The following is a 22804-nucleotide window of genomic DNA, read 5'->3' on the forward strand; positions in this document are numbered from 1 at the left end:
ATGATTTATCATATAGTTGCTAGGTAACAAACTGTCTGGCATGCACTAATCAGGAAATCTGGCGTCGTGTGCACCGTGATTAATATAAAAATTTGACTCATGTTAGGCTAAACTATTGATGTTTTATTGCTTAAGTCGATTATCTACCGGGAAGTTTATGTTTCAAAATGCCACTTACCCTTTAAGATTAAACTATAAATTAATATCTATTATTAATTTATTTTATACAACCCTGATCCGGTTGCTTTGATAACTAAATCAATCCGGACGTGCGGCGACAAGTGATCTCAACTTGCATAGATAATTCATAGGCGCATATCACAAGTGCAGAATACATTATTGATACTAGATATTATATATTATATATTATTATTACCTCGTGTGTGTCGATTAGATAATCTAATTGAAATTCTATACATTGTCGTAATATTTTTGCACGTGTTCCAAGAGAAGCATATCTAAGGAATTCGATTTAGGTAAACGGATTTGTAAATTATAAATAAATTATTGGATAAAGTTTTATGGAGTAGATAATTTTTACTGTTATGAGATACTACTAGGTACATTGATACATACAAGTTTAGTTCAGAGTTTCTTTTTGTTAAATGTTTTGTAAAAATAAAATGAAATTCTTTTTTAATATTAACCACCACCCTTCTCTTCAAAATATCCTTCTAGAACTTCTGCGTTTTCAAACCTATCTCTTAATTAGTGAAATAAATAAATTATCTTAAAAATAATTTTTATAATTAGGGTTACAAGGTCCAATTTAATTTTCAGTCTTACTGTCTAATCCGAATGAACTCAGATAAATAATGCTGGCTGGTTTTACATAATTTTGCCTCTACTTTCAAATATTATTAAAAATTCTTAACTTTACTTGTTTTTGGGATAGTGGTGATGGACCTTTTTACAAAGAGACCTTTGATAAGCCCCGCTCTACCCTACATGTAATCGCAAATTATAGCAACAGTAAACACATTAAATATAATAAAATCTTTTCAATCTAAACTATTTATTATCTGGAGGCGATTCGTAACATAATATAGAACAACAATCTCCACGTAATATGCCTGGGTGTGATTGAACGTGTAGATTGTATTTATAGAACCCGATCTCGCCCTGTTCCAATTAAATGTCCACGTCTCTTAGTTTTCCAAAAAAAGACAATATCCGAGAAAAATATATAAATACTTAATATATCAGTGCACATGCGACATGTTTCAAAAGCTTATGCAATATGAGAAAACGGTATGAATATTTAAACACGTGGTAAAAGATTATAGTAATATATTATTAGCTAATTTTAAAGGCAAACGGAAGAATTATTAAAATGCTAATTAGTATGATAGTTTTGTACAGAAGTACCTTGTTATCGAGAGAGATTCCAGATTTCCTCCCAAAAAGCCAGTAAAAATCTTTTATTTCAGTTGGATTTGTTTCTTTTTATTTTCAAAGTGCGTTCTCTAAATATTAAATTAAATATTTGACGGAATTGCATTGTGAAATTATTGAATTGTTCATAATAATAGGTGGACTGTTGTGGTGTTCTAGTAAAACAATTATGTGCTGAGATCTTTCGATATTGATTTTGATTTTCCATTCTAAAAACCATTTTTCGAGTCTAGATAAATAATTTTGTAACGGACAGCTTGCTTTTGTAATATCAGAATTGCATGAAATTATAGCTATGACATCGGCGTAAGTGCATATGGTTAGAAGATCATCTGTGGGCATATCGCTTGTAAAAAGGAGATAAAGTACTGGGCTTAGCACACTGCCCTGTGGTACCCCGCATTCTATATTAATTAGGTTGGAAACAATTTTAAGTTTTACTGGCGTAGTCCAAATGAATAATTTGGATCCCGTTTTTATAGTAGGCAGTTTAAATAACCTTCAGTTAAACCTTTCCACTCGGATGCCGCTGCTCCGGCGGTAAAATACTTATTAATTTCGGAATTCGCGAGTGGAAAGGGTTAAAAGAAGTTTTGATCGATTGCATAGTTTTTGTTTGGCGTTTATTGAAAGATGGAAAATCAAATCTAAAAATTTTGTCATATTTTGCTTTTTTCATTTCTGTAAAGGTAAAGAGGCGTCTTAAGTTTGCCGTTTATTAGCTGTTTGTGGTGAGGTAGCCTTAAAAAATGCAGTGTCAAAATGGTTTGCCAAATTTTGTTTCGGAGATTTTGTACTCAAAGATGAACAAACGCTCTGTACTGGTCATGTAATTGAAGTTGATCAAAAATAATTGTCTACTTTGAACTGTTATCGTCAACCGAAAGATCAATTCTGATGTCTACAATGAGCAACTAACGAAATTAAACAATGCAGTTGAAAAAGTAACTTTATTGGAACCAAAATCTTTGGCCACTTGGTAATAATTATTGGAGCTGTGTTGGGATTTTGTACCATACCACCATAGAGTCCTGATCTTGCACCTCCTGATTACTTCTTGTTTCAATCTTTGAAGGAAAAACAATTTAATGATTATGTGTCAAATTGTACTTGATTCAGTTTTTTTGCTAATAAAACCAGAAGTATTATGAAAGTGAGAACATGATGCTATTTGAAAGATTACAAAGCCATTGATCCAAATGGGCAATGCATCACAAAATAAAGTTATTTTTTCCCGTGTCTTTTCCAACAAAAATGCGCACTTACTTAGTTGCCAACCAATACTTTACATTTAAATTTCATCGTAGACAATACTTCAATCAACTTTTTACATTATCACATTCAATGAAAGTTTATTATATAATTTCCACGATTTTTACAAATCTGGATTAACGACCTTATAATAATCTATTATTACACAATCTGTTACAATTGCCTCTAATAATAAAATTAATACATCTTAATAATTTCAAATTGCTCTGACCTTATTGCAAAAGAAGTGACTAAAATGTAAAAAGACAAGTATTTTGTTTCTAGAATAAAGCATTTCGAAGCAAATGCATTAAATTTAACCTCGATTCGAATTAATTTCTTTACACCTAGGGGCTACGTTCGATTGTTCTAAGATATAATGAAAAAATTACCTGTAGCACGCGACCAGAAAATTAAATGACTAAATAGAAAAAATAAACATTGAAATATTATTTTCTTTACATTTTCTGAGATTTAATATTGTTGGAAATTTTGGTAATTATTAATATTATTTAAATAATATTTGTGGTATTTATTTACTCTATTACTTCGGTTTTCTCATCGTGGGTCGAAAATGCCAGATAGTTCTTGATAAATGTCCATTCTCATTAAAACCGCATAAATTCTGACATCATTCTGTCATGGCAGCAATTTACTTGAAGAACTTTTGCATCATCTATTCTAAATGTACTGCTATAAATAATATCCCTTGGAACTGTTGAAATATTCTTATGAATTACTAATAGAGAGATCCTGCAACTTGCAATAATGGAATTCAATAGAATATAATGGAATCACCTTGGATTGCGGATTATTTATTGTTGTTTTTTATTGTAAGGTACATCTATATGCCAAATGTCTTTGAAAAACGTTTTGAAATTTATATCTTCTATACATTTTAAAAAATTGTTGAATAACTAGATGTAAGTGGCATTTTGCTTCAAAGAGTATTTGCAAAACTTTCTGATGCGTTCCAATAATAATTGAGGTTTAGCTATTTAAATAAAACATATATATAATGAAAAATTCATCTACCTATTTTGATAAAGTTTTGGTTCTTTACTAAAAACTAATGAATCCAATTTCAATTATCGAACTGATACCAATTTTGCAATTCAAATTTTTGCAACAGGGTCAAAATACCTGTAATTATATTAATCGAATGTAATTTATTATTACATATCATTTCTAAAAATGCGTTGTATTAGGCGCTTGGCTCATTATTACACATTTGGAAGAATTTCTAGAACTAATTTATGTTATTTCATAATTCAAATACTTTTTGTAGACCTATAATATTCTAGTATGTTGATTTAAACCAGAACACATGGTTTCTGGCTTCATTGTAATAAAGTTACATTAAAATCTTCAATGAAAATATCCAACAATGTATTAAAAAGAAACAGCCAATGTTTTCCAAAACTAATAATCACGATTTTCAGCTGATATCTCTCGACCAGTTTTCAAAGTTTCCAAATCGGATCAGAATGTTCTGAGGAGCAAATAATTTTGCAGTTATTTGTAGATTTCTATAAAATGGTTTGTCCTAGACTTTTACAAGACTTATCGAAACGAATCTGTACCAAGTTTCATCAAATGGCTTTCAAATTTCCGAAATCGGTAGTACAGTTTTTGACAAAGGGTAGACTAAAGTTCAAATAATGACCTCATTCTCACTTTTTTTTCAAATTTAGTACCAAAGGATCCAGAAAGACATGGGACGTTAGAAAAATATAGAATTAGCAAATTTTTGCTGATATGTAACAAAAACCTCTCTTAAAGTAGTTAATAATGATGAGATATAATCTAATAAAGTCTTCTTAATCAGTTAAAATCATTAAAACAAATATTCACACTATTTTGGCTGCGTATCATATAAACGAATGTGTAACTTTTAGAGTAGTTGTTTAGAACTGATATTTTTGAACAAAAATTACAGTACGCGACATTATAATTTTTTCCTGGGATGCTGTAATGGTTTTCAAGTAATTCGAGGACGCTGATTCCGAAAACAGTAAACAGCTAATAGCTCTAGTTTTTGAGATATGCTAATATGCTAGTTTTACCACAAATGAAATACAACATATTTCATTTTATGCTTCCAAAAGCCTTTTTAAGTGATTTTCGAGCATGTACAACTGATTTTGTCATAAGCTCCAACAATTGTCAGCCATCATGTGGATGTCTCACCTTTCTTGATATCGCTCCCCCAAAGTCCTGATGTCTTGGTGGTCACTCTCGCCCTGCTCTTTGACAATATCTTCAAAATTTACCAAAAACCGTTCTAAATAAGAGTACTGGTGATAAATTCAAAATCGATTACATCAAATATATCAGTTTTTAATTGTTCTCTTTTAACGTTGGTTTCTGCAACCACTACTTTTTAGGCAGGAGATGATGATGCTCTAGGTTGTTCACCATTAGCATGGATAGGGGTTATATAGCTGATCATAAATAGATCTCAATACCATTGGCGTTGTAGTTTATGACAATTTGCTTCTATTGTCTGCATTTATTTCATTGGTATTTATCACACAGAAGAAACAATCGTCGTGGTGATCTGAGGTTTTTTCTAAATGACAGGGGTATTAAAATTAGATCTTTTTTTTTCTTGTGGATAATAACGTAAACACACTATGCATGTTCTCACATAGTATGAAGAACCCATATTGCGAGGAAAAAGATAAAAGTGTCATTTTTGTGTTATCAAATATGTCTTGATCCACTAGTTGGATTACCATCTAAAAAATACGACGTGACGTGAGGAAGTTTCAGCCCAACAGCTAATTGGGTGTAAAAAATCTCTTGGTAATTTTATCAAAAACTAGCCTTTATTGAAAATAAGCTATTGTTTTATTAACATAGCTTTATATGACATTATTTAATAAATTCAAATAGATTTTTTAAATTTTGAAAATATACCTAGAATAATAAGGAAAGCTAATAACTTTCCACTTTTCCACCTTTGGCCGGATGGCATGGCACGAGATGCGGATATCCCAACAAATTCTGCAGAAGTCAACGACCATACAAATTCTCGAGCAAAACATATCTCATATATGTTTTTCCATCAATTGCGACACCGAATAATAACTTTTAATAACAGTAAACCCGCCAATATAGCCTAATAAAATTATATCAAGAGTCTTAGTAACGAGAATGTTGAAAATTCGCGTGTAATTCTCACTGATAGTAAATTATATACCATTAGCGAATAGCAATCTCAAGGTATAATCAATACGTTACAACTTATGGAATTATTGCGATATTTTATGGATCTAAAAGACATATGTTCACAAGTGACAAAACTCTTGCATGCGATCATTAAAACTCATTTTAGTTCAAGATATTTTAATGAGAAAATTTCATTGCCGTGGATTTAAGACTCAAAAATGTAGTTATGAGCGTAAATTTATAATAGGATAGAAAGTCAAACCATATATTAAACATAAATCTCGAGCAGGAAATAAAAAAAGAGTGCGCGTAAGGATCACGCGCGATTGAAGTAAAACTTATTTGCTACTGTACAAGATGGCATTTAAGTAAAAATAAATACATCATACAACAATTTTGAATAATGTTTGTTAGTAATATGGTAACACTCGTGATGCACACATTTATTACTGTCAACCATTATACACATTTATATAATGATAAATTATAAATTATATATTTATAACAGCATTAAAAATATGTATAATATTTAAAAACAATAATGTAATTAAAGTCATACTTCAAATATGACATGATCGGTTTGTCATTGTAATTAGCATTTAGAAATGAACCTTCATTAAAAAAATGAAGTAATTGCTGATTAATAAATTTTTTAATATTTGATCACACAGTGGATTATGTTAAACAACGCCTAAACAAATATTGTTTTTGCAACTTCACTCATCATGTAATTGTGTATGAAGAACTTCATGTAATTAAAATTAACATACATTCATTGACTGCTACATTCTATCACCTCAAGCCGAGGATATAAAATTGATTCCGTGTAATTTAATAAATAAATATTTACAAGGTTGTGCAAAATCAATTTCACTTAATTAGTATTACGATCACATTACGAAAACGTGATATAATCTAGATTAACGCCACCGATATAAAATAATTTACAATTCAACAGCGGTACATCTAAATCGATTACATCTGAAGAAAAATACATGTAAGTTTGCATAAAATAGACATTAATAAAATAGATAAATTATATTTATGCAAAATAAATGAAAGCAGTTAGGAAACATATAAAGGCGTAATTATAGTTATAAATTACATTGGAGCTTTAAGCCAAAATAACATTTATGTACATCTGATTTTTTCGTCAAAATTCGCCAAATGTCTACCCAAACCAATTATAAAATTAACTATTTCATTATCACAATAATTCTTCGTTTCTTTCATATATTTATTTACCTCAATCTCATTACTTTTATTGATATGATATGATTTCTATCGCAAGTGGCAGCGGATAACCAAAAAGGTAATTTTGGATATAGATTATTTATTTTGATGAACGACTAGCTTAATTGTGGTCTCGTTATTATTTAGTCATAGTTAATTTTTTGTAGTGTTAACATCTTTTATATACATTTGTCGAACGAGAATTAGTTTTTGATACATTTTATATATTTGTTTGGAATTTACTGTTCTAATTGTGTTTTGAGTATGAACTAAGAAAAAGGCCTTTCAAATGTGACATGAGAGGCAAGTATTTGCATCCGAGTTTTTTCAGAGAAAATTATGGTAGATTATAATATTGTTTGAAAATTGATAGTTAATAACTTTACAATTTACAATTATGCCACTATAAATATTTACTATTAACTCAAGATTTTAATAATGATACATAATTTTTATTAAGTAAATATTTTTATTTATCCCGTGATGATCATGATAATCTTTATATTGAATTATTACCGAAATATCATTTTTAGTGTTACTACTTTTAATTTACATTATTTTTGCTATCATTATAGGTGATAATTTATTTTCAATTTTATTTTTTTATTTCTACTGCGATTAATTCATATTGTCTTAGTTATATTAGTAAATAAATATTTACTTGATAAATATACGATTTTACTACAGTATTTTGGGATCTCAATCATTATGCATTTGTTCACATTTATTTTAACAATATTTATTTAACTTTAATCTAAACATCCATAAATTTGAAAAGATTTGGTTTTTCTGTTCATTATCAAATTTCCAGAGCTCTTCCCGATTAGCTTGTCAATACTACTTGTTTTTTACTATACTATTATTTACATATTATTTTTTATTAGTAAGTTATTTAATTAATTGTTTATATTATAAAATGTCGTTGTTTGCTCAAAAATATCGTTTTTCATTTAATATTATAAAATCATACACCAATTTGCTGGTTTCACTTCGTTTTTCTTTTCAATGATATCAATTTTTCTCAGCTCCAAAATAACTCACTTTCATAGACTTTTTCATTTAATTGTTTCATTGTCAACCATTAGGTGCTTCTACATCATTTAGAAAATTTTATATTTATTTTTTAAAATATTGTTATTGTATGAAATTTCGTTTCTTATTGCCATTCAACTTGGTTTTCTTTTTAATGATATCACTCTTTCATAGCTCCAAAATAAGTTGTGTAGACTTTTTATGTTTTTCCAACTATTATTTATATTTTATTTTACGATTTTCATAAATAAAAATTATAACAATTTAAAACAAAAATAAAAATCAACTAAATCCTACCATTACCAAACGTATTTCTGAAATGAATGCATATTATTTAACAAATATCAATATATTTTTACCACGATAAGATTATACCATCGTGGGTGTGTTTTCTTCAAATTAGTGAAATAAATGTTAAGAATTAATATTATATATTATTATGTCATGTTATGCTTTTAATTTAGAACTGATATTTACTTCTGCATGTATCAGTCTATGTCGTTCTCAAGTCCATACTATCAGACGAGTAATGGACTTTTCGTATATTTGAATTATAAATAATTATAAATTATGAAATTATTGGAATATTATGTATGTGATTTACCTATAATATGATAATATTTATACTATGATTTGATATGATTTACTTATTACTATGACATGAGAAATTTTAACCCATTTTTGTTGCAGGGATGTACACCTGAAATTACCTGGCAAATTATTCCTGGCATTTTTCTAACAATTATCTAAATTATCTTTTATGTTTATATATACTTGGGTGTGTCTGTGTGTATATGTACGTATGTTTTTATACGTCTATTTATTTTTTTAATTAAATTTTCACCATTCGATATAGCAACATATTGGCTGGTGTTAATAAAATTAAAACATTCATTCCATTCTTTCACAACCGTATGATATGCGTTTTATATGTTACTTCTCTATAATATGGTTCAAAAAATTTAACAAATTTACCAATTTTTAAGTAATATTAACTAGGTTAACCTTATTTAATCGAAAGTAAAAAAATCTATCGTTTGTGGATAAGTGAGGTTCTATTAATGTTTGGCAGTATATCTTTCTTGCTATTCCTTCGGTAAATTTGAAAGTTTTTATGGAAATATTATTAAGTATGCAACAAATCATTCTTGATAATATATTAAAGCACCTTATAAATTAACTATGTCACACAATTCTACTAAGTATACATAATTATTTGCATATCCATAAGTAATCATAATTTAAACACGTGTTGGCTGTCGAAGGAGTAAAAGTAGATTTCATAGCAAAAACTAAATCAACTAATTATACTTACATTAATAATTATTATGTTCCTACAAGGTTGTTAATAAACAAAAAATATAAATAATCGTATATATATATATATATATATATATATATATTGAATAGTCTTGAATTTGATGTTGATATAATATGTTTAGTTTTTAGTTAAAAAATCGGGCGTTACATCAATAAAAATAGTATGAGAGTTTTTAGAATTTTTTTTATTTAAAATCCATACGTGTCGGCTAGCATCTTAGCCTTCATTCAGTGGCAATCAATTCAACTATAAAAATTAAAACTAAATAAATAATATGTAAGAAATTTCATAGAAAAACAATAATGATTATGATAATAATAAAAAAACACTTACAATTTTGTATCCATGGTATGAGTATGTGCACATTGATAAAATATATATTTTTTAACATCACAGATGGTAAAACACACAAATAAACATGGTAACTTAACAAGTTGTCGAAACTATGTATTTACAGTTCGGAGTTTAACCAGTCGCCTAACCAAGCGCCGCCTCGATGTAAAGATAGAAATGTCACATTTTTTCTTGAAGCAGTTTTTAGCATGTGTGAAATTTAAAAAGCGATGGGATCTTGCCATTTTTTAAGAAATTTTGACACGCTAATAAGGAACCACGTGTTTGTTTCGTTCAGGGCCGTATTGTCGAAACGTTTGTTTATGACTTTGTCGGTATGCAATTGCAAAAACAACCCCTCAGCGAATCTTCTTTTAATTACTTTCTCTTCAGAATGTAAAATTTTTTGGGTTGAAAAAATCTATATTATGGTTTACAATGTGGCATTTTACACATTTTAATTCAATTTTTATACAAATTAAATCTAAGTTTAATTCTGACCGCCTGAGCAAGGAATATCCATATTAAGGATCACCCTAATCTATATATATATATATATATATATATATATATATATAATACTCTTCTATTAAATTTCAAGTTCTGGTGCCTTACATTATATTATTTTCACTTTAGTTTTATTATATATTTTATGAAGTTAGTTTTTTCCTTTAATTTTAGTTTTCTATATTTTTTCTTATTTATTTTATTGATATTTTTATTTTTGTTAATTTTGTTTATTTTTATTTTCATTTTGTTTTAGTACAGAACTGGCAGCGACTCGTAAAGATTCAATGTCAACGGCAATCACTGCGGCCGGAGAAAACTCCTCCCCGGAAAATGTTCGCCATCAGACGACCGACTGAAGTTCCGGAACAAATTGATAGACATTTACTCTATTATTCGTAAATTAAAATATTCAAATTTTATATTCGAAAATTAAACTATTCAAATTTTATATTCGTAAATTAAACTATTTTAATGTTGAAAGACACGTTTATATTTCCTGCGACGACTTTTTTGACGATATAATAGTAGATACATTGATCAAACTATTAAGGAAAATATTCGATAATGATATTGATATGATGTATATATTTATTATTGTTTTTTTTATTAAATGTATATAAAACATTAATTATTTTTTGTATATCAGAGCGACTATTGTTAACTATCGTTTTAGGTTTTTGAAATTCGTGCAGTCGTTTTTGAGCAAACGTCGATGAAAGATCTTATTTTAGCCAACATACCCACAGACACTTCTTCCAAATTTGGTGGTCAGAACTACATAAACCGCAAAGACAACATGAAATTAGCTAGTTGGATTATCTTACAAAAACAAACTTCTTTGAGAAGTCATCCAGTCCATTGCTGCCTCTTACCCTCCTAGTGCTGAATATCAATTGCCACACGATTTGCTGTCAGAATAGACCGGCAAAAAATAACTTACGTATTGAAAATCAACGGCTTATCTGTCGATTTATCGAAACTAAAAATATTTATTTTGCGAAATATATACATATTGCAATATCCCGACGGCGGCATTCGTTATTAACATAATAGATCGTTGCAAAGTAGATCTGCAAAATATTTTGTCGCGCCTGACTTGATATGTAAATTTTCCAACGTAGTATTATACCATACACATGAGGCAAGTACCTACTTCATATTCATTTCCTACTTCTAGAAAAGTGAATGATAATTTTGAAATCACTTGAACTGATTAATGTCCAGAGGTATTAGTGATTTTGTAATCTTGCAGCTTTTATATTCCTTATCCGGATGACGTAATCCTTTCCTAAAATGCTTGTTTAAACTTGTTCAAATTCGTTATTTGTGAGTCAGAAACTACGCATTTCTTATTTGTTAAGGCGCAGTTTGTGGCTTTAAAAGAAATTTTATCAACGCTTGCTAGGTTACTGCGTTGTTTGTATTCTGATTGTTTTCAGTAATTCATAATATTATTTATAATTATGACAAATGGGTGAATATATATATATATATATATATATATATATATGTGTGTTTATCGGTATGTGTGTGCAAATTGTATATCACTATATTCAACAATTATTTTTAGACTTTATAACTTTCTTAGATTAATTCCTCCCACTAGTGGATGATCATCATCTCTTTACAGGTGTTCTTGACCACAAATAACATCGGTAATATTTTTCAGGATATATTCACAGGATCCACCTACACAAATACCTGTTTTTTTATTAATCGATCAATTATCGAATTGGTTTCAGGAGCATGCTTAACTGTGTAAACGCCTTAGAACCGGCGCCTCCTCAACAAGGGCCCGGGACCGAGCAAGCTGCCCTGATGGTCGCCGCCGAGGATAAATCTCATCACGATTCATGTAAGAAGTAAAGAAAATACTAATTACCAAAAAACAAACCAGGATCTGCGTCGTCCTGCAGGATTCGATAATAATTATATAGAAAGCTGGAAGTTATCATGCCTTGGTGTCATGTTTTGTGCAGACTTGAATGTGATTGTGGTTGCGTGTTAGAGGGATTAGTAATTTTGTTTGAAGAAATCGAAATTGAAAATATAACTGGTTACATTTTATTTCTATTATAGAAATAGAATTTTTGGTCTATTAAATTATAACATATACTTTATTTCTTAATAATTAAAAACTTCTTCAAATCAAACAAACTACGTAACTCCCAACTACGTAAATCTAAAGTACTTTGCAACAAACAGATCTATTTTGGATTTTTTATTAAACCTTTTTCTTATAGGCGCTCTCCTCAAAATTAACTAATTAGGTTCATTATTAATTCATTGCGTGCTTATAAATTGGTGAAATTACTCTAACTTCTTGTAAATTAAAAATAATTTACAAAGTCTCATGTACTCAATTTAAATCTAACAAAATAGTAAAGATTGCTTTGACGTTTTTCAATGGAACTTTTTTTCTTATTAAAATAGTAAATGATCTTTTTGACGTTTTTTTAATTTATTTAATAATCTTGTCATATTCATTTACTTTCTATAATATTGTTAAAATAAAATTAGAACAATCTATTTCATAAGTTTTGAGTTCATTAATCATTTCGAACAAGATTATTAAAATCCCCTGAGTGTATATGTGTATTTTACTAATGATCATAACCCATCTTACTTTTTAATCTACATCAAATTAGTCTATTATTTTAGTTAAATTTGATTCAGTTCAGTTGAAACATTTTCATATTCGTTTGTGCAAATTTCATGGCATGAAATTTCTATTTCGCATTCAGTAGAATTCTTGGTATTAAAACAAGAATTTAAAAACAAGTCTATAAATAATTAAATATTTAAATAATTAAAATATTTATAGACTATTATAACTTGCATGAGAATGATTTATAAAAACTCGATACGAGCTGAAATTTAAATTATCAAGTCGTCTATAAATAGTTAATGTTTATAGATTATTATTTAATTTATAATTTGCATGAATTCATAAAAATATTGTGATCATGGTTCCTTCATCATTTTTTTTTAATATTTGCAATTGAATTGATCATTGAATTAATATTCATAGTATTCTTTTCAAAAATAAACATAACATCGAGTAGAAAAAGGGAAAATATCTTAAAGCCTTATTTTCTAGACTTTTCGATGTACAATTTTTTATTATCATTAGTGGGTATGAAGATCGAGGATAAAATACATTACTTAAAAATTAAATATCAAAAATGAAAATTGAGAGTCTTGAAGACAGCATTGACAAAATATTTTGAAGCTTTATTTTTCTAGACATTTCGATGTACAGTTGTTTATTAACATTAGTGGATATGAAAATCTAAGATGAAATAGGTCAAAAATTTGAAATTGAGTTAGTCAATTCAAAAGTCACAAAATATTTTGAAACATCAAAAATTTGAAATTGAGTTAGTCTTGCGTCCAATATAAATTTGTCATCTAGTAAAAATTTTAAAATTAATCACAGGTTCAATCACTAATCTATCTACAATCACTGAAGGTTTTAATGCTACTGGTTAGTGATTTATATAGATTTTATATATTACTATTACTATATTTATTTTATATTTCTTATTCTCTTTGGATTTGGTCAAATCCACTGATGATGATATAAAATTTTACATCAAAACAATAGGATGTTTTAAAATCTGGTTCTTTTCTAACTTGATGCTCGCCAAGATTTTATTCAAGCATTGAAACTTCAAAATTAACCATGGTTTATATATAAGAAACATTTAGAATCTCGTTAAGACGATTAACCTTAATTCGATTACCCGCCTAATACGCCCTTTAGCCTTTACGCCGATCTTATTTATTGAAAAATAACTGTAATTAAAAAGATATAGAATATAACTTGAAATACATATTGTCTACAAGCGTTTATGAAAATTGTATTTTGGGTAAGAAATGTATTTCTTTTATTTGCTTATTTTCAGAGATATGAGTTAGTTACATTCGTTGGAAAAATAAATTATTAATTAATATTTATAAAATTTAATAATTATAAAAAAAAATATGGCTTCAAATGAACGATTCAATTTAAAGCGATCCAAGTGCATGATTTATTTTTGGAATTGTCTAGTAAATTGGGTTGATTGGTAAAATACTGTAGACATTTCCTGAAATGCAAGATAATTAACCCTTTCCACTCGCGAATTGCGAGACTTGTGTGTATTTCCGAGTGAAAAGGGTTAATTTACTTTCCTAGTTTTGCATGAGTTTCTCGATTTTTAATTATTTTCTGGTAGATAGTTTTCGATTATTTTCTTTGATTTAGAGAAATTTCTCGAACCAAAAAGCGAACTAAATGTACTTCACGTTCGCTGGTCGCGCTGGACAGGCGATCGACGCAGATTGAACAGTGATCGACTTTATGACTTCAATCACTAATCTTTTATTTTTATTTCAAGCTTTCCTAATCACACGACATCTTTTGACCGATTTCACCAAGAGAAAAGACAATAAAACTAAAAGTCATAAGTCTCCAAAGTTTTTCGAGTCTTAGACCCCTTGCAATTGGGATAGACCTCTTACTTTTACAGTATTGACTACTGTTTCGTTTTTACCTGTATTGAATATTAGTATTACAGACTTATTAATTCATTAAAAAACTTCCTTAAAAATTCAATAAAAACTATTTTTTCCTTTTTAAGTTCGTGACTTGATGATAAGTCTCAACATTTTAAGTATTTGACAAGAATGTCATTTTCTGGAGATTTATTTTGGTACCCTGAAAAAGAAAATTGTTCTGATGACACATAAAGGTCTCAAAATTTATTAACTTCTTGTATTAAATTGAAACTTGTATGTATGTAAAATTTGCCAGTAATTTTTTTATAAGATCCAGGAAGAAATCAGTGATTTGAGCTAGTAAAATCTAGTTTTCAATTTAAATTAAAAACTTTGCTAGAAACCCATAGTATAAATAATCAAAACGAAAGTTGCGCTATTTTATAATAATAATATCAACATAGAAAGCCGATAAAATTTCTATGAATTCATTATCGATTATAGAAACTTTTGTCTTAAGGATTTTTAATTACCAAATTGTTACATTATTAGTTAATATAGAATAAATGCAGACACTTGGTGCAATCGGTCAATAATTAATCAATGCCTTATTTTTATAGAATATATCTTATATTTATATTGCTAGAATACAAATATACATGCTGGATACCATCAAATTATTGTGATCATACATAAATCAAAACAATTGACTAAATTTTGGTTAAGAATTTTTATAACGTTCTAAAAGAAATTTTTATCATAGTAGTAAAGACTTATGAAACTTATCTGGTTTCTTGCATTTTTGATTAAATATATTTTATATATTTATTTAAAAAATAATTATTTTTACTAATTATGATTTATGTACGACAACAATAATATTCTTGAATACTTCAATCCACATGCTTGATCAACTGGTACTAAAAAATCAAGCCTAACACCACCAACACATTTTAACCATATTTTTATAATTTTTTTGGTATTATTTTACACTTTTTACACTTCTTATTTTGTTTTAGAAATTTTAATTTTAATTCAAAATTTTTATCATCATTTTGTTTTATTTTAATGCAGAAAATAAAAATGAAATGGGGTTCAGTTTTGACTGAAGTACAGACAAGTTCTTGAAGAAATTATTAAAAAAAGTTGAGAACAATAATATATTTATTATAAATATATATATATATATATATATATATAAATATATATATAATGTAAGTCAAAACTGAATATTATTTCTTTGAAAAAACACAACCTTAACCAACTAAGAACATCTACTAGTACCAAAATTTAATTTGGTAATTAAGCGAAAGCATTTTGGTAATTTTCTTTCAATTTATAATAACATTGAAGATTTCTATTTTAAATTAGTATTTATATTATTTATAATAAATAATGTTTTTAATTTGAATTTAAATTAAACTAAAGATCGTACACTAGTTTTTAAACTTGACATGGTCTTCGTTGCTTTTTATGAATTTGGACTGTTCTAAAATAGTATTAATTTGTTTTGCCCCAAAATTAGTTTCAATCAGAATTAGTGAATTGTTGACAAAAAATATCTTATATAATAGAAAATTACCAAATTGCTTTAAATATTATTCTGGAGTTGTTTTATTATGTTTATAGCCGAGATTTAATCCAAATAATAAATATTAATTTTGTATGTAAGGGGGCGTCCAATGATCACGTGAGGATTTTAGGGGGTGGAGGGGAGTTGACAAAAAATCACGAAAATCACATGAGCGAGGTGACTAGTAAGATATTACGTATATTTATTTTTCACTTAATTTAAAAAAAAAATCCAAACATTTTTGAAGAGATGTCTGATGGGGAAAGAAAAGTAATTTTAAAAATCTCGACGTATCACCAAGGGGGAGGAGATTCAAAAATCTCTAAAAAATGATCACGTGATTAATACACGACCCCTAAATGATATTAGTATAATGCTTCACAAAAGTATTGTTTTGTGGGGTATCCATTGGGCAATAGACATGTTAAAACGCTCCAATTTTTTTTATTAACAGGAAACTGAATGTAACTATTTTTCTATATATTTATATAGTTTACTAATTATGAATTTTATAGATAAAAGCATAAGCAGGCATCCGTATCGTGAAAAAAGACGTTTGACCAGTACCTATGACCCCCGAAGACATTCGGCGTACGCCACTGTGCCAGGTAACAATTTCTAAAGTAAAACCAAATCCAAGGCACAATGGTACAGAAACTCACAGCTAAAGAAATATTAGATAAAAACACGCTTTAGTAATGATAATAATGTATTTGGATATTTTATTTTTGAAGTAAAACTTCTTTAGGCGCGACTAGGATGTAAATCCGTACAAATGCAACGGATGTCCGTTACGCCTGAACTGTTTGTCATTCGCTCTCGATGAGATCATTTCTATTCGGGTCGATTGTGATTAGTCGACGTGTATGTGAGTAGAGATCTGTCGTTGTATACGTACCGGCATCAACATTGTATGCGTACCGATATCAACAAGGAAATCGGCGTAGATAAATAAATATTTTAAAGTTACATTGTAGCACAAATCTTGATTTAATGAAAAATGCCTGAATCAGAAGAATATTTTACCCTGTTTCTTGAAAATAATAAAACGAATTAAACATTTGTGCCGTGTACTAAACGTAAGTTTATTGATTAGAAATTATTTCTATATTATTTGTAGTTTCTAAAAATCTTTGAAGTTATATAAATGGAAAATATTTTTTAAGCAAGACAGATATCACAGTTATCAAAGAATGAGATTATATCGCCAGCGAAAAAGTAAAAAGAGAGAATTAACAGGACAAATTTTAATCATTACTTTATTTTTATTATATTAAATGCAAAATAACTTAGAAAATAAAATATCCAATTCATATGATTATTATATCACTCACAATAATGTGCTTGCACAATTAAGATAATTATTCAACAAATATAGATACAATTTGAAGTTGACACAATTTGTAGTACATTTCTTTATTGCAAAAAATATTTGTGAATAACTATCTTATACCTGATTAAATCAAACAATTAATTAATCATGTTTGAAACCACATGTACATACTAATTCACAGTTTTGTCCACAGCTTTTATGCAATATTTATAACAATTAAATTACTAATCAATCACTTTTCTGACAGGATTGTATATACATATTCCTAATTATAGTTTTTGCTTTTCAAGCATATTAGTTTAGGCACCAGCACTTCACGAAATGTAAATAATAACAAAATTTTGGCTTTTTACAGGTTACATTTATTGTAAATATTAATTGAAATGTGTAAAGGTATTCTGTCAATTGTTATATATAATGTAAATATTTATTACTTGTTATTGTCGTTTTGCATGCAAATGTTTTGTTAGTGTATATACACTTTAGAGAAATTTGTATTTGGTATAAATAATTTTAAATTAGTCATATGGTAAAAAATATATTAAACAATTGATTGACTTCCAATAATGGTCTTAAACGTCCTCAGAAACAGTTCCAATTTTAATCGTTAAAAAAAAGTTGCTTAATATCCCAATTCGGAAACCTTAAGGGCAGTACTGTATGGTATTTATGAGTTTTTGGGTGGTTTTCTTTAAAAAAAATATTTATGTATTAATTAATTAATTCGATATTTGCATCACAAAAGTTTCCAATATGGGTCAAAACATAGGTATGCTCTTTGGTTTATTTCTTTCAAATCAGTGGGTTTCATCAATGATTTTTCCACCAATCTAATCAATTAAAATTAATGATTTGGAATGTAACTTGAATGTAGAGTCTGATGGAATTTAACAATTAGTTTTCTTTAGTACACATATCTTTCAGAAAAAAAATCTTAATTCTAATAATGGTGCAAAAAGCACCATCTTTTCATAAAAACTCGATCATTGTGAAAGATACGTATAAAATTCGCAGAAAGACCCACATTTCATTCATACTTTTTGAATTGTCAATTTGCAACAGGTGTTATTAATTACATGTCTTCTGGTACTAATTTCTGTCCATTACCCAGCTGCCTCCGAGCCATCCTCTCGCGAAGAAAGAAACAACGGTCGACCTCCGCCGCCTCTGCCGCCGCCGAGATTCACGAACAACAGCGGAGTCTGACGTTGGCAGGAGCCAATGGAACCAACGGAACCCACGGAACCACTGGACCCAATGGTGGAGCACAGCACCCAACGCCGGCCAGGGAAGGACTCGCTTCCTCAGACTCCGGACAGCACTAATGAGAAGAGGTTGTACGATCAACTCAGGCACCAGTATCGAGATCAGACGCAACAATATCCGTTACTTCTACGACCTGATCTTTTGGCAGGAGAAGGGAATCTTCCAGCTGTCCTGCTGCAGGCGCCGCGAAGAGCGCCTAAAAGTGGATGTTGTTTGGTTGCCTGGTGCGCAACTGTGGACTGGTGCGTGGACGAGAGTAGAAAGAATGCTTCGGTGACTTATTACTAGATGCCAAGAGGAAAATGATATTTTTAACCATATTGCATTCAACGTTCAACGTTTTTTTCTTAATGGATTATAGATGGATCAATCTTGATTTCTAATGAAAGTGAAATTCTTGATGGTGAAATGAAATACTCATCAATATTATGGAGCAATGATGCAGATATTTCAATGGGCAGTGTCAATAAGTGGAAATTGAATAACCAATGTATGATCCTTAGTCAGAAAATAATTTTCAAGGCTTCAACCAGATACTCATCAATATTATGGAGCAATGATGCAGATATTTCAATGGGCAGTGTCAGTAAGTGGAAATTAAATGACCAATGGATGATCCTTAGTCAGAAAATAATTTTCAAGGCTTCAACCAGGACTGACGGATAGATCAAGCAGTGGTTTAGGCTACTAACGATTTATGATCGAGGTAACAGAAATTGCTCAATAATTTGGTGAAGGGTTGCTTTAGAAATTTAATAACGCTCATGAAAATAATTTTAAACTTGAGATATAACGTCATCAAATTTAATGCATTATGATGAAGCAGAAAGCTAAGTCTAATATTTATGTCAATGCTTTTGTTCTTAAGGGATAGATCAATCTTTTTGTACTTGATTACTAATGAAAGTGAAATTCTTGATTTTGCATTTGGTGAAATGGAATACACCTCAATATCATGGAGCAATGATGCAGATATTTCAATGGGCAGTGTCAGTAAGTGGAAATTATATGACCAATGGATGATCCTTAGTCAGAAAATAATTTTCAAGACTTCAACCAGAACTAATGGATAGATCAAGCAATGGTGTAGGATACTAACGATGGATGATCGAGGTAACAGAAATTTTTCAATAATTTGGTGATGGGTTGCTTTACAAATTTAAGACGAGTATGAGAATAAATTTAAACTTGAGATATAACGTCAACATCAAATTTAATGCATTAGGATAAAACAGAGAGCTAAGTCCAATGTTTTAAAAATCCAAAAGATATAATATTAGCCAAAATGAAGATAATTTGGAGACGGTATTCAGTATGTTCACTATTAAATTTTTCCTGACACTTTTCTCATTTATTTCCAAAAAAGTGTCAGTTACCAGTTCTTGGCATCTAACAATCTGATGACAACGAGGTTGCTCTTCTGAAGTTAGTTTAACCAAACAAATCTTCACGAGTTATACTAATCGACGAAAATAATGAGTAGTAATTTACTAATAATAAAATTCATAGAATAGTAATACTAATAATTTATAGTGAAGTGAAAAAGGTTTCATTTCGTGGTCATTTGCAAAATTTTAATTGCAGCTCAAGAACTCGAGTTTAGAGAAAAATAACTTGAAAAAACATCAGTGAATAAGTGTATCAAGATCGTTGTTTGAATTCGAAATAAATTCAAATTTTAGGTAATTCTAAACATATGTTTAATAAATGAGGACGTTATAACGGATTTTTATACAGAATTTCGGAATCAAACACGAATAACGTTTGAAAAATTGTTAATAAGATATTATTAAATAACCATATTATATAACTAAGTAGGAATATTTAAGAAATTAATTTTTTTCAATGATTTGATTTTTTTTACATTTTGATAGAAATATTATATTAGACGATATGGATAATAGATATGCTAGGAATAATTCTCAAACAGTGTTGTGCATTTATGAGTCTAAAAACTACTACTATATCACTAATAAATTATGCTCAAATTTTTAATATGATTACGTATTGTATTTATATAGTTTTTATATAAAATTCTATGCAAAACTTATATTCTAACGGCTTTTCCGCTTTTACACGCATGAAATACTAATACATTTTATCATTTTTAATAATTTCAAATAATTTATTAAACACTCGTTTTTGTTTTTGACCCAAAGTGAATAAATATCTGAGTAATTTCCGAGTTAAAATATATATAATGTATAAGAGTATATATAGAGTATAATGTATTCTTACTTATAAAATCAATTTACTTTTAATTTATAGAACAAAATTCTTTTGTAAATATATATGTATACTAGCTGACCCTCTTATTAATATTCATCTAAAACATCCTATTAAATTCAGTTGAACTTAATCTGTCAAGTCCATTTGACATCTGACGTATGAGCCGCCATTCATTGTTTCATTTCAAATTAGGTTTCTACAAAAAATTTTGAATTAAAAATGTAAAGTTTTTACGCGGTTTTGAGATAATTTCTTACATTTCCACAATCTTTGGATTAGCACGAATTTTTTAAGACTAAAACTGGCCAAATCGGTCCAGCCGTTTTCGAGTTTTAGCATACCTATATCCATTATTATATATTCGATATACATATATATTTATATAAATGAAATTTCTATTTAAAGTCAAAATTTAATTTTGGTACAACTGAAATTTAAACTTTTTTTTTGATTTTTACTTTTTGTTGAGTGACTCGTGTTCTTGATTATTTTTTTTGAAAAACTCAATAATTACTAATAAAAATGATCTGTTCTTAATTTAAATGAATGAATGTCAATTACGAATTGAAAATCATCACGCTTCCCTTTAATTAAATCTAAAATTATTCCACTTCACATGTTAATTAAATTTTTAATAAATTTTATAATGATTGTGTTAAAATCAGAAAATCTTAGCATAATGTTTATAGAAAAATATGCAAGTTGACGGGCCTAAATTTAAAACAAAATATAAAGAAAGCAGTATTTAATTTTTCAAAAGGCAATCAAATATTTAAAACTATTTGTTGAACTGATTTTTTTGTATTAATGAGTGGATTAAATTTTTTTGTATTAATAGCTCAAAATCTACTAAATGCTCCATTGAAAATATATCGTAGTAACTCTTGATGTGTAATTGGTAATAATTACTAAAATAATAATGCCTTGATTTGGATTATTGACATTTATTAATTATTATGAAAGGGCTGCGAGTTGTCACTAGGCACAAATTATTTAGTTTTAACAATAATTCTATTTAATGAATTAGAAATGTACGATTATTATTCATCAAGGAAAGGATAATAAGATGAAAATATAAAATTAATATTGTGAAAATAATGTAAGCGAAAGAAGATACTATTTTACTTTCTTCAGTTAATTGTCGGGTTTTGAAACATTTTTGTTAGAGGTATTGCGAATCTCAAAGGAATAATAAAAGAAAATTAAATAAAAACTTGCCTGGTCATAACGAGAAATATGGTTAAGAAAGAATTCATTTTCAATATATATAATTGTTTTTGATTTGCTACAATATTTATTGACATCTTTTTCTTGTTAATTAAATAGAGTAAAACGGAACTTAAAGGTCCGCGGGTAAAAAGCCAAAATCCACCACCGATATCTCAAAAACGAGTAAAGTTAGGGATTTTTTCACAATGGTATTTGAAAGTAGAAGGCAAAATATGTGTAATCAGTTTTTGTCTAAAATCAAATAACGTAGTTTTCAGAAGATAATAAACCACGTTTGAAAATCTTTAACAAAAGTATTTTCTTTCGTTTTTGTTTCGAAATTTGTGTCTAATATATATTGAACATGCCTCCACTTTTGAAAAACCATTTTTTAGTATAACCAGGCTAGTTTCTTTTAAATTGAGAGAAACAATTGATAAAAGATGACCGAATGGTAACATAA

General features: G+C 28.3%; 2 protein-coding genes across 2 annotated transcripts in view; both read left to right on the forward strand.

The window, feature by feature from the left end:
- LOC113383425 (glucose transporter type 1-like) overlaps positions 1-10749 on the forward strand; it is a 23471-nt gene extending 12722 nt beyond the window's left edge. Inside the window, exon 3 of the mRNA XM_026621693.1 lies at positions 10503-10749. Within this exon, the coding sequence (XP_026477478.1) occupies positions 10503-10605 (103 nt within the window). The 3' untranslated portion in view covers positions 10606-10749. The remainder of the gene's footprint in view (positions 1-10502) is intronic.
- Positions 10750-11996: 1247 nt separating this feature from the next.
- Positions 11997-19769, forward strand: LOC113382981. The gene is made up of 2 exons (XM_026621241.1): positions 11997-12104; positions 18749-19769. The coding sequence occupies exon 2, from the start codon at positions 18859-18861 to the stop codon at positions 19189-19191; it is 333 nt and encodes a 110-aa protein (XP_026477026.1). The 5' UTR covers positions 11997-12104; positions 18749-18858; the 3' UTR covers positions 19192-19769.
- Positions 19770-22804: the final 3035 nt, after the last annotated feature.

Source organism: Ctenocephalides felis, unplaced genomic scaffold (assembly GCF_003426905.1).
Source record: "Ctenocephalides felis isolate EL2017-DRISC unplaced genomic scaffold, ASM342690v1 CF-g0.4_SCAFFOLD_03570, whole genome shotgun sequence".
NCBI classification, from domain to species: domain Eukaryota; kingdom Metazoa; phylum Arthropoda; class Insecta; order Siphonaptera; family Pulicidae; genus Ctenocephalides; species Ctenocephalides felis.